The 14,014-nt window shown below is 43.4% G+C and overlaps 1 protein-coding gene across 1 annotated transcript in view; it reads left to right on the top strand.

The window, feature by feature from the left end:
* Nucleotides 1–14,014, top strand: part of PEBP4 (phosphatidylethanolamine binding protein 4) — a 286,828-nt gene that overhangs the window by 2,213 nt on the left and 270,601 nt on the right. The window contains exon 2 of the mRNA XM_004382128.1: nucleotides 11,714–11,840. Coding sequence (XP_004382185.1) covers nucleotides 11,714–11,840 — 127 coding nt within the window. The remainder of the gene's footprint in view (nucleotides 1–11,713; nucleotides 11,841–14,014) is intronic.

Here is a 14,014-nt window from a genome sequence, read left to right as displayed (position 1 = left end):
TACATCTTTATGGAAGCAGACTGCCACATCTTTCTCCTGCAGAGTGGCTGGTGGGTTCAAACCACTGACCTTTCAGTTAGCAGCTGAGTGCTTTAGTCATTGCACTACCAGGACCCCTAACTTTCATACAACATTTGATTATTCCAATGATAATGACAATCGCAATAAGTAAAAAATCCAGTCATTAGTATAGGTCTAATCCAATAGCCTATTTCTGCAGGTAGCCAGTTAAAGATGTCAAGGTAGGAAAAGTTAGCTTGGGCAGGTATGTGAAGCCACGTAACCATTTTGCGAATTTCCTCATTGTCTTGTTCTACTACGCCAAAAGCGTTAATCCAAGTGCAATGAGAAGTATTAGTGATGGCACAAACCCCACCTTGTTGTGCTGGAAGAAAATCTAAGGTCATTCAGCTGTCCATTACAACCTTGGCAAGAGATTTCAAAGATTTTTCTTCATTTGATATAGCATCTGCAATTTTGCTTGTCATTCCTTCCATAGTGCTGGACAGATTACAGACAGCTTGCTCCAAGTATGTAACTCTGTACCAAGGCGGAAATGCTCAGAGGAAAGAATATCCTATGCCAGTATGGGTGCTTAAATGGTTTTCATTGTTTCTGCCTTATTCATCTCTGATGGACCTTTTGGTTTTTTCATATAATTTTAACTCACTGCTCCAATGTATACTTTCATTAAAGGAGTAAAGGTCTAAAGGGATTCCTAGATATCCAATAGTACATCGGCCAGAAATACTGCATCCATCCAGGCAAGACAAAGCCCAAGTAAAAGGTTGGGAATAGGTATCAAAATAGTCTGATCTTCTACACAAGAATATATACCCAGGTGGTGTACATATCATTCCTGCTCCAGTCTGATTATTCAGGGCAGGGATAATCTGGTTTGTGTTTGTAAGTCATTCTTGAGTAAGGAAGTCATTACTAATGGACAATGCTAGTAGGTCTGATACATGTTGAATAAGGTTGCAAACTGATTTTGAATCCTGATAGTTACAGGTTGTTAATGATGAAAGGTATATATAGATTGTCCATTACCACAGGTAACATTAGTTTGTGTGAATACATAAGAAAGCTGAAAACAAGGCACTAAAATAAGGGAACCCATATTTTAGTTGGATGCCATAGTTTGACTTTAATGGCTCGTCTAATTGAAGACTTGAGGTTGACAATTGCATTGGGTACTAAACTGTAGTCTAGCACTGGGGTTGCTAAAGTGTCTGCATTTTCATGTACAGCTCATGGCAAATGGTTGCAAATCCAACACGTAGTTAGATTGGCTGCACTAGTTACAAATTAAGCCAGTTTAATAAATGCTTTATTTTGCCATGGGTCACTAGGAGCTATGAAGAGCAGTAAGAGAAAGCCTTAGAAAGGTTTCATAGTAGAGAAACAATCTAAAAATTATGGGTAGCACTAGTAAACAGGGATCTAGGTTTACAAGAAAGGAATAAAATGTCAATGCAGAGAGTAACACTATAAGTCTGCAAAAAGGTAACGATCATTACAATACCAATTAGCAACAGGGTGCAAAGTCCAAAAAGTCCATAAAATGTAACAGGTTGCATGAAATCTTGTTCCAAAGGTCTTGGGATTGGCTATCTACTCTAGAGATGTCGTCTGCTTCTCGTCCTTGGAGTGGCAGAGGGTAAGCTTTAAGTCCTCAGTGGATTCACAGGTCCACGGGGATGGTGGCTTTTTGGATTTCTTGAGCTATGAAAGAGAAATCCAAGAGTTCATACCCTCAAGTTTAGCGGCACAGGGGTTTGTTAGAAGGACTAAATAAAGTCCTTTCCAATGAGACTCCAAGGAATCTTTTTGTTGGTGCCTCTTCCAATACACATAATCACCTGGAGAAATGTCAGGTTTGTTACAGAATTCAGGTTCTTGGTCATTAAAGGCTTCTCTTATTTGAGAGTGGTACTCTCAAGACCAAGCCATTAGGGATTGGCAGTATTTCAAAAGGTCTAACTGAGCTATGTTAGGATCAGTATCGGCAAATTAAGGGAGACTCGTGGGTCTTCCAGTAACAATTTCATAGGGGATAAGTTTATGAGTTCCAAAGTGTGTAGCTCTGAGATGCAACAAAACTAGAGAGAGTACTTTAGTCCACGTTGAACCTAGGGATTCACAAAGTTTAGCTAATTGAGTTTTATTTATGCAATTTGTCCATTCCACTGGGGGTGGTAGGGAAACTGCAACCTCTGAAAGATAGGAAAAAATTCTGCAAACTTCTTAAATAACCTGCCCAGTGAAATGCATTTCTCTGTCACTGCAAAGAATAGTAGGCACTACCCAAGTAGGAATAATGTTTTCAAAGAGCTTCTTAGCCACAAATGTAGTGGTTGCATTAAGTAATTAATAACTCATCGGGGATAGAGGACATTAAAGGGGCAAGTATGTTTGTTTCTTGTTGGTTTAAAGCCTGCAAATAGCAAAAGATGTCTTCTGGGTACGATGGAGGAGGGTCTGGTAAATTTAGTATAATTTCTCCATCCTCCATAGACTGTAGGTGGCAATTCCATTTAGATAATAAATCTCACCTTAATAAGTTTACAAGGTATCAGGACTAAGTAATAATGGATGTATATGTTCAATAAGTCCTACGGATATACTAACAGGTTGAGAATACGTTAAAGTTTGTGTTTGGTTTGCCACCCCCACTGTTTTAGCCATAGTACTCCAGGGCAGAGGTTTTTGTAAACATGTGGAGTTTAAAACAGAGGCAGTGGCCCCAGTATCAATTAAAAATTTACAAGGTTCACTGTTTATTTGGAGAGGGGTTTCACCTTATGAATTGAAAGCTGCCGCGGGAAAAACCTCTGCAGATTCCCCGGAGGCTAGTCATACTGATGATTGCTGCCCTCTAGTGGGTCGTAGAGGATTAAATTTATTTCTGTTCTAATTTTTTAGTTTCCTACATTCCTTCATAAGATGGCCTGGCTTTTTACAGTGAAAACAAACAATAGACTTTTGACCAAAAGGGTTATTAGGAGAATTGCTTCAAAGAGAGAAGCTTTTCTTAGGTGGTGTTTGAAGCTGTTGGAGTTGTAAAGCCATAAATTTATTTGCCTTTGCAACTTGTTATTTTCCATCCAAAAACCAATCAAACCCATTGCCACTGAGTTGATTCGGACTCATAGCAACCCTATAGGACAGAGTAGAACCGCCCCATAGGGTTTCCAAGGAGCACCTGGTGGATTCCAACTGCCGACCTTTTGGTTAGCTGCCAAACTCTTAACCACTATGCTAGCAGGGTTTTCTTAGATTCCTTAGTTTGGGCTAATTCATGAGTCATCTCAGTTAATTAGGCAATAGGTGCTACTTTCCAATCCAGGCAGTGCCACGTAACTAGGGCTGAATGCTCAGGATTAAGTCCAGTGATGAACACAGAACTGAGAGCTGCAGAGCCTCCTGGCATTAGCAGGTCTAAACTTGAATGTTCAGAAAACTTATTATACAATCAAGTCTAGTAATCATAAACATTCTCATCCTTTTTCTGCACACAGGAATGAATTTTTGCCCAATCAACTGGGAGGGAAAAGCTATGTCAAGGATTTAAGTAAAGTACCCCCCCTTTCTATGGGCTTCTTTGATTAACTCTTTGGCCATTTTCTTTGTATCTAAAGCGAGGCTATTTTCACCATCTCACCATTCATCATGTTGTAACCATAACTGGGCATCCTCAGGACTGGCCAACATGTGAACTGACTGGTACAAATCTAGTAAGCTAGGTTGATAAGCTTCAAGGAGGATTTTAAATTCTTTACCAAATTTGTAGGGATCTTTTCTTAAATCAGGGAAGTCTTTAACAATATTATGTAACTCAGTGTGAGTCTAGGGGACAAAGGTTATACTAGGCTTTTTGGGAGTTTCTCTGGTGCTCACACCGGAAGGTGCAGGGTGAATTTTAAAAGGCATTTTGGAGTGATTTATCTCCCTCATCAAGCTCTCTTGGAAAAAATGGAAGTTCAGATACAGTATTTGAAGACTCTGAGGTATAAGCTGGTAAAGCAGGGTATAGAAAAGAAGAAGTTGGTGAGGGAGCAGAAGCAGAAGTGACAGGTGCCTGAGTCTGTAATTCTTTATGTAGTTTATTAAATCTTGAGATTGGATCTTGTAGAGAGGTGATTTTATCATTCCACTGTCTTTTGGACACTTCCTCCTGGTATCAATCATAAAAACAGTCCCACTGCCACTGCTTCATGCGGAGACCTTTATTTCCTAATTTACCATGCAGGAAAATTAATTTAGACATGTCTAAATTCCTCCAAATGGAAAATTGATCTTCTAAGCTATCTTTAGTGATACTATGCCAATTTTTTAAAATACAAACAGGTAGTAGAATTATAGGTTTTGTATATATAACTAGCTGGACTGCCTGCAGGAGGTACCACTAGGTCTTTAGAGTGGGCATTCCCCTTTTTTTTAAAGAAACTAAGATAGTTACACATGGGTGATTTATGCTAAAATTTGCGCTAGAAACTAACAGTCACACAAAAAGAAATCTTAGTGCTCTTAAAGAAATAAAAGTTACATTTCCCAGCCATTCTTTGCCAGAAGTAGAACTCATTAGCTGCTTTTTTGTCTATAAAAGCAGAAGTTAAAAAGGAAAAGCTTTGTGCACTTTAAAAATGAAAATTATTAGTGGCTGCACACTTCTGAAAAGTAAGATTTTAACCTTGAGATTCAGGTTCTACCCTCGGGATCAGATTCTAATTCTGAACCCCAGCTTTTGGAATTCTACCTGTCTTAGTTATCTAGTGCAGTTATAATAGAAATACCACAAGTGGATGGCTTTAACAAATAGAAATTTATTCTCTCACATTTTAGGAGGCTAGAAGTCCAAATTCAGGGCGCCAGCTCCAGAGGAATGCTTTCTTTCTTGGCTGGCTCTGGGTGAAGGTCCTTGTCATCAATCTTCCCCTGAGTCTAGAAATTTCTCAGCACAGGGATCCCAGGTCCAAAGGACCCGCTCCGCTCCAGCTCTTCTTTCTTGGTGATAGGAGGTCCCTCTCCTCTCTGCTCACTTCTCTCTTTTATATCTCAAAAAAGATTGACTCAAGATACAACCTAATCCTGTAGATTGAGTCCTGCCTTATTAACATAACTGCTTCTAATCCTTCCTCATTAACATCATAGAGGTTAGGATTTACAACACATAGGATAGCCACATCAGATCACAACATGGCAGACAACAGCACAATACTGGGAATCATGGCCTAGCCAAGTTGGCACACATTTTGGGGGACTCGATTCAATCCATAACACCAGCTCTGAAAAAATTCAGCCCTGGAAATCCAAGTTTTTTGGAAGTCCAGTTCTGAAAACCCAGCTTTGGATAGCCAACTTCTGGAATCCCAGTACAGAAAATCCACTTCTGAGATTCCAGTTTTCTCAGCTCTGGAAACTAAGCACTGAGGACTCAATAGGGTGTGTGGATAGTGAAAAAAAAGTAAAAAGAGATAAAAAGGAGCAGCTGTAAGTCTCAAAGGACTTCAATGCAAGTAGAAGGCAGAGTTCCAATTGTGAATGCTTACCTCAAAATAACTCAAAATCTGTGGAGATGGATTAAGCCCAAGGGGCTTTATCAGGCATACAAATGCTCTGGGTCAGCTGTCCTCTGGGGTTGCCTGAAGGTAAGATGTCTTCAAATCCCACTGCTGCCACCAAAATGTGAATGAGCAAAATGACTCAGACACTTGTCTGAAATTTTAAAAGCAAAGAGATTTATTAAGGATCAAAACAATTGCAGTTGGGTTACTGCATGGTCCACCAAAATGAAACCAAACAGTATGAGCAGAACCATCACACAAGCATTTTTAAAGGGTCGAAGAGGGAACTAAACCCTAAGTTAAACACTTACAGGAAAATTAATGAATTTGTAATAATCATACTCTGATTGGATATATGTTAACCATTACATATTGATAGGATTTACAAGAAAAACTGTGAGTATACTAAAATATGTTAAGCAGCTTGAGCAAAGAAACCATGATGAATTTGCTTCTTATTTCTGACTGATTGATACTTTATAATTAGAGGCCACAAATTTTAGTAAGGGCTACCTTGGAACAAGTTGTAAACATATTTTCTGGGAACAGTAAAGCAGAACTAAGTTCTGGACAATTGTCAAAGGCCAGGATGGATTCTGGCCTATACTTTAGACAGAAGACTTTGTCATGCCAAGCAAGCATTTTAAAGAAATAACAAGTAGTAAAATGAATTCTGATTTTATATCAAAGCTTAAGATGGGTTAAGGTCCTAGCTGTAAGTTGCAGCTTTCCATAAATAAAGTGCCTAAAATTTTAATCTTTTACTCAATTAAAACAACAACAATAACAACAAGAAACTTTAAAGCAATTCTGGTTAAAGTTTTTGTGCAGGAGAAAGGAGAGATGTGACTGCCTCTCACATCTGGGTAATGGGTCGGCTCTGATTCTCTAGGTGCTCTGCTGAGTGAAACCTTCCCAGGGGCAGCAGGCTTTGGATGTTGATAGCCAGAAGGTCAAATCCCCTAGAGAGCTGAGGAAGTCAGCAGGACCAGGGTGGTCGCTCGAGGCAGCTGGCCTGGGGCCCTAGATGACTCTGCTGCCAAGATCCATATCTGGTCACCCTGAGAATCCGTGCACCATGGCACACACAGGAAGCTCTGGGGCACCTGTTAGGCTCCAGGCACTCTACAGAGCGCTTTCAATTCCTCGACTCATTCAATTGTTATAAGGAGCCTATAAGTAAATATTATCTTCCCCATCTTGCAGATGAGAAACCCCCAAATATTAAATAACCTGCCCATGGTGCTTACACAGTTTAGAAGGAGCAAGGCCAGGATTCAAACACTCCTTGTCTGACTCCACTGCTCAGGCTCTTTCCCCACCCTGCCTTCTGCTACTGACCCTTTCCTGTTGCAAGAAGCTTATCTAGAGCTCAGAGTTTCTCAAACTTGAGTAAAGAGAAGCCATTCTCGAGGACTCCCTAGGATATACCAGCAAACCCTCATTTGAGAAAACATGAATTTAAGAAACTAAGGTTCAATGCTGTGAAAATATCTTTTGGTTGTAAAACATCAATGTCAAAAGAGAAGCTTTGTCTTTATTACTGCTAAAGGTTTTCGTTCATCAAATATCATTGCTGAAGTGAAAACATATCATGGACATATCAGGGTCCTGGGGAGAGATCAGTATTTCCTGTGCTGGGGTCTTTCCCTAAGAACCCTGCTCAACTCCAGGTTCTGGCCTCTCCAGAACACCCTTCTAGAGAAAGCACTCCTTTGCTTTTGCAGATATTTAGATTGTAATAGGGAATTTTTGAAGTTAGGACTTAATACCTAAAGGTATAAATTTTATCTACAGAGATAAGCAGTAGGAAAATATTTTTAAGAAAGAATATCTTCTAGAATAATATCTTCCCTACTTCTGAGATAAACCAGCGACTAGACTGACAAAAACACTGAGAGGCAGAACCCTAGACTCAGTTTCAGAATCAAAAGAACCATAGTTGTCTGACCCCCTACCCAAAGGGTGAATCCCCTCATCAGCACTCTCCCCACTGCCCACACAAGCTCCTCCTTGAACTCTTCCAGTGCTCACTCACAAAGCTCTCCCTTCCATGATTAAAAAAAATCTCTAGCCTCCTTCAGAAATCAATAACCATCGAGTTGAATCCAACTCATGGCAACCCTATGTGTATCAGAGTAGAACTATGCTTGATAGGGTTTTCAATGGCTGTAATCTTATGGAAGTAGATTGCTAGATCTTTCTTCCAATGCACCTCTGGATGGATCTGAGCCTCCAACCTTTTGATTAGCAGCCAAGTGTGTTAACCATTTGCACCATCCAGGGACCCCTCCTTCAGAAAGTGCATCTTTATCTCAAGGCAGGGACTGCTTTTCTTTAACTTCAACCCATTCTTTCTAGCTTTGCCCCAGGAGCTGCATTGAACAAGTCTAGTTTTGTTTCTTCTTGATGGTCCATCAAATGTTTGGAGTCAGATGTCATGCCCCCCGCCTTCACTCTCAACTCTTCCTAACCTGGGCAGCCATCTGCAGTCCTTCAGTACCTCCTCGGGGACCTTGGTTCTGGGGCCCTCACCTTCAGGAAAAGATGGTTGGAGATGGACCTGTTGCTTTTTTCTAAGTGTGGAGGTCCCACACTTTCACACTTAGCACCATGCAGTAGAGGGCAGGGTGCTCACCAGAACCTGTCATGCCTTTGTGAATTCAGTCTCATATCCCATGGGTCTTTTTGTCATCCTAGCTTTTGGGCAGCTGGAATTCCAAGCCCTTCCAAAAGTATAGCTGGGAAGCCATGTTTCCCTGATTCAATTCTTACAATGCTAAATAGATTTCAGTGACCCTGTACTAGATCTAGATACTGAACTTTCTCTCAGGCTCTGAGTCTGGGCTTCTGACTCTCAGTGTTTTTGTCAGTCTAGTCCCTGGCTTATCTCAGAAGTAGGGAAGGTATTATTCTGGAAGATATTCTCTCTTAAAAATATTTTCCTACTGCTTATCTCTGTAATAAAATTTCTCCTTTATAGATTCATACCTTTAGGTATTGAGTCCTAACTTCAATAATTCCCTATTAAAATTCACAGGTGAGAAAATGGAATCCTGGAGGAGTTAAATGACTCACTAGGGTAGCTGTGTGGTATGGGCAAAGTGCCGGACAAGGCCACCAGATTAGTTACCTATTGCTGCATAACAAATTACCTCAAAACTTAGCAGCTGCAAACATTTATTGTCTCATAGTTTCTCTGAGCATGGCTTAGGTAGCCATCTCTGGTCAGCAGGTCTCTCAGGAGGCTGCAGTCTCATCCGAAGGATCAACCAGTTGGGGCGGGGTGCTCTGTTTCCAAGCTCACTCATGTGGTTGTTGGCTGGCCTTGGTCCCTTGCCATGTGGCCTCTCCACAGGGCTGCTCGCAACACGGCAGTTTGCTTCCTCCAGAGCAAGGCTCAGAGACAGAGCACACAAGAGAGGGCTTCCAAGCAGAAATCACAGTCTCCTTATAACCTAATCTCGGAAGTGATATCCCCTAAATTCTGCTGTGTTCTATTTGTTAAGAGTGAGTCACTAAATCCAGCCCACCCTCAAGGGAGAGGGATTACGCAAGGTCATGAACACCAGGAGATGAGGTCATTGGGGGTCATCTTAGAGACTGTCCACCACACCCACGTCCCTCTTCTCTTAGTTTATGAACTAGGAACCTTGTGCTAGTTACTGAACTTTCTCTAGGTCTCAGTTTACTCATCTGGGAGATGAGAATAATGATAATGACACTAGCTGCTTCAGAGTATTGTTATAGTAAATGGAATAACATGTAGGTGATGTCCCTGGTCTGTTGGGGTGGTCCAATAAATGCCATTCCTCCCCCCACCCCAGTCCCTTACACAAGGTTAGTTAATGACAAAGCTGGGACAGGGTCCCCAGCCTTTTTCACTCTGTTATCTAGGGTGCCTCCAAGTCTTTTTCAAGGTGATCAGGAGGTCCCCAAAATCTCAGGATGGAAATTAGAACAGATCCTGTATGTGGTAACACATGAGCAGTAAGAGCAGTACTGGAAAATGGCACTTTCAAGGTTTAGGGCCTTGAATGCATGTTTTAACGCATATTCTTACTAAATTTAGTCTTTGATTCAGTTTATCTCAGGCTTGTCCAGCTCTTTTTTGAGGTTGATGTGATCATCTGAATTATTAGTTATCAGCTTTGTGTCATTCATGAATTTGATAAATTTGCCTTCCGTGTCCTTAGCCAAGTCTTTGGTAAACTTTGACAAGGACAGAAGCACACGCATGCCACTTGGGACTGCTCCGAGGTGGGCAAAGTGCCATCTTCCAAGGTGGGAGGGTGGTAGAGCCCCATGGATGTAATGGGGGCACATACGTGATCCTTAGTCTCCAGCATGTACTCTGTCAAAGGCACTTTCTTTTGCTCTAGGCCCACTCACCAAATATCAATTTGCTCATTTTACCTGTTTAAATATTTTAAAGTTTGCAGCAATTCTACTGGGGTAAAAAGAGGAGACTGTTTACTGGGGGAAGACCCACTGGCCCTCAGTTTACCCCCTCCCTGCCCCTTGGCTTTTCCCAGGTCTAAGGTGGTCAGGCCGGGCCTGCTGTCTATCTCCCACCAGTGAAGGAGTCCCCCTCTCTGCCTCAGACTTCATTAGCTGCAGTGGGAGGAAGCTGTGGCAGCAACAAAGCAAATGATCCTTAAAATGCCGCTATGCAGGAAAACCCATCCGCTAAAGCTTGAAATGCTGTTAAAGTCATATCGTCGAAAAGGAATTGCTGTATTAAAGAGTTAGAAGAAACAAGTACCCTCAGCCAAACGTCCTTCAGCTAATTGGCTTCGGGGTGTTGCCCTGCTTCCACTTTTTGCAACCAGACCATCTGAGTCCCGGCACTGGGGGCTGCTGATCCCCAGAAAGAAGTGCTCTGCGTCTTCGTCTGGTCTGCAGTGGGGCTGTGGGCTCAGACTGCCTCTGCCTGCAAGGGGATCTGAGGAGGCTCTGCAGGGGGCGGGGTGGGGTGGGGAGATGGGGGAGGGGAGAGAATGAGGTTCTCTCCACCAGAAAGCACCTCTTTGCCCTACTCCCAGCCCTAAACCTCGGGGAACTTCTCCTCCAGGTCTACTCCCTTAAAATATGTTCTCACTGGGTCCCCCTCAAACGTCCTCCCAGCAGGGGACCGGGACAGCTCTGTGGAGCAGCTCAGCTGTACTGGGCTTTTAGGAAAAGCTGGGACCTACATATCCCCAGCCCATCCCCCACCAATAACCCTTCTTCCTCAGTGAATCATGAGAATCATCACAACCAAATTAACCCGACAGAAGCCCTGGGTCAGGGAGGAAGGGCAAGTTAAAAAAAAAAAATTGGCACAAAGTTGTTTTTGTTTTTTTAATATCTGTTTGAAAGCCTGGCTTATATTGCTGAGTTTCAAATATAGGTGAGCCCTGAAGACCAACCTGGTGAAGCTGCGGAATCAGCCGAGTTGGTTCTAGGCTCCAGTCTCTCAGGCTTCTAGTTCTGTGTCACCTTTTCTTCCCTTCCAGAAAGTCAGGCTCTCGGAGCACTTGTGTTGTTCTGGCCCTTCTTAGGGAGAAAAGAGACAAATGAATTCATACTACAGTGTTAATAACTAGATGTCCCCTGCCCCCGAATATTTCCTTTTTAAAAGAGAGCCAAAGGTATGGACAACGCTTAACCCAAAGAATTCATTACTCAACTCATGGTGGAATTTCAGACACGAGGGGTGGTGGATCTTGATTGTTTAGAGAAACAAGGGTCCCAGCAACACTATTCTCTGCCCACGAAGGAGGCAGAGAAAATTGTTACATTCTTTGTGTAATAAGAATGTTCCTGAAAAGCAATGCATAAATAATATTCTTATAAACCCAATCCTTGAAAGACACTGACTAGATTTGCCCAAGGATGTATACTCTCTTCAGGAAGTAAATACTGGTGATAGTTAATAGTTTTTGACTGCTTACAACATTCCAGGCTCTGTTTTAAACACTGATCACTACTTTACTCCTCATACCAACCCAATAAGGTAGGTACTTTCAGTGTCCCCATTTAACAAGTGAAGAAACTGAGGCACAGAGGGGTCAAGTAACTCTTAAGTCACACAAATCAAGACTTACAAGCCCCAGGCTCCTCTAAAACCTTGACATGCGGTGACCACCTCCCTCTCTCTGTAGGGGCCTTGAAGTTTTGTACCCAGAGCTGGGGAACATTGGCTGCATGTATGTTCCTGACTGCAGCAACTACAGACAGAAGATCACCCACTGGCCCGAGCCCATAGTCAAGTTCCATGGGGCCTTAGAGGTGAGTGAGCAGGGCCCAGCCTGAAGCAGGTGGGCTGTAGGATCTTGGTTTCCCTTGGAGCTTGCTCATCTGGGTGACTTGAAGCTGAATGCAGAGCCATTGGCTGGAGCACAGCCATGTGCCTTCCCAAAGGCGGCTCCATTGCCTTGGGGAGGAGGCTGGGTGTTGGGGGAGTAGGGAGGAAGGGTTGCAAGCTAGGATCTTTGTCGATGCTCAGGGGCCACTCAGCTCAGGCTTCTCCTGCAGCCCCCTCTTTGCTGAGCCTGGCTCCGCAGTGTCATCGTGAAGACCTGGCTGGTGTGTGCTTGGGAATCAGCCTAGAAAAGGAGAAGGGGCAGTGGAGGAGCCCTTTATCCAGGTGCCAGGTGGCTGGGCATTCAGAATGAGCTTCTTGTTTAGGCTAAATAAGCAGAGGTCAGGTGTCTCGTGACCTTGGGTTATTACCTGAGGTTTTCTAAAGCAGATTAAGGCATATTAGGGATTGGAAATAAGCCTTTCTGATACTGGAAAATGATTATTACCATGTTGTTCTAGAAGCTTCCTTTGGCTTGGGGGAGAGGGGATGGTCATTGACAATTACTTTCAGAACTAGAACGCCTGGGGAAGGGCAGTGGGGGGTGGGAAGTGGAGCCACTGCTGCTGCCTCCGGTTGCTGGGCCGTGTTTTGAGGGGAGCTGCTCCAGCCTCCTGGTTGTCATTTCTTTCTTCCTTGACTTCTAGAGCCAGGCTGAGCCCCTAAAGTGTTAGGGGGGCAGGTGACTCCTTGCTTTCTGCTGTTTTTTAGTAGGAGGTGCCAGTGTCAACCTAGGCACAAGGACTTTGATGTGACCAGGACTCAGGTCATGAATGAGTGGGGCAGGCCGTCATGGTCAGGATGTGAACAAGCCTATGTGCTGAGGACAACCTTCCGGGCCCCTCTGGGCAGTGGGGCAGGGAGAGGCTACAGTGGATTCTTCCTCCTGGTCCAGTCTCAGGCCCCTGCCCCTCCTGAGGGCCCATGACTAGATCCTACCTGCCCTCGGTGCTGTCCCCTTATACCCCATCAGGCCTGACAGCAGTCAGCATAGACATAGCAGGATATCAGAATAAGATGTTCTAGTGAGGAGGTCGTGGCACAAATTACTTGGAAGTGGAGGGACAGATTTTCCTTTCTTTCTTGAACTTGTTTTCACTATCAGAGAACAAGTAGATTGTGATATGTCTCAGAATTTTTGAGGCTGATTTCATGATGTTTTGATGGTTTATCACATATGCAACAGTGACAAACCTCTTTTTCTCTGGAAAGCCCAGCAAGAGAGCAATGAGGTCCTTCTAGGTCTCCTCTCTTTCCCTGCCCCAGCGCTCACACATAAACACACATACACATACACACACATACACACATACTCATTCACACATCCAGACACTCACAATTACACACACACACTCACATATATACACACACTTACACATATTCACATGTCAGCCCTTCTCCCTGGAGACCCTTGGGCTGGTCACGCCTGCGGACAGCTAAGAGAAGCAGAAGAAAGGGAAGCTGCTAGGATTACTGCTATGGAAGGTGGAGGGCCACAGAAGCAGGGCAGGAACCCAGTCCCTTAGGTGAAGGGCATATGCTGCCCCCGTGGTACAGGACTCTATACTTGACCATTAAGTCACTTGTCCTCTGTTACTTCATCTGTAGAATGAGGAGGTCGGACCAGATGCTTCCACAGTCCAAGGATTCTCCCTTCTCAGCAAAGGGCTCCACTACGCTTGCTGATATTGTGGCAGATGTCCACTAGATGGCAGTGTAGACTTTTCGGAGTACCTGGTGTCCTTTTGACCACACCACAGAGGGATTTGAAGCGAGCTCAGAAAGTTTTTGGGTTTGATTCTGTTTAGTTGATACTGATGGTCCTGGGGTATGGGGACATACACAGAGAAGATATCCGCCCCACCATGTCCTGAAATCTATTTTTAACAAACCCAGTTTCTCTCAGCCCACGGGTGGGTGAAAAAGAAAAGGGACCTGAAATGTGGAGACTTAGGAAGGACACAGAGCTGTGGTTATAAAAGCGAAGGGGGACAGAGATTTCACAAAGAAATGGTAGTAGAAAGAAAGAAAGAAAAAGTAGTATTCTACTGCAACAGAACCATAGTTTATGGAAGTTCAACTGACCTTTCGGAGGGCAGAT

This window comes from Trichechus manatus, unplaced genomic scaffold (assembly GCF_000243295.1).
Source record: "Trichechus manatus latirostris isolate Lorelei unplaced genomic scaffold, TriManLat1.0 scaffold00090, whole genome shotgun sequence".
NCBI classification, from domain to species: domain Eukaryota; kingdom Metazoa; phylum Chordata; class Mammalia; order Sirenia; family Trichechidae; genus Trichechus; species Trichechus manatus.
Note: the sequence above shows the minus strand (reverse complement) of the source record. Positions and strands in the feature narration are given on the sequence as shown.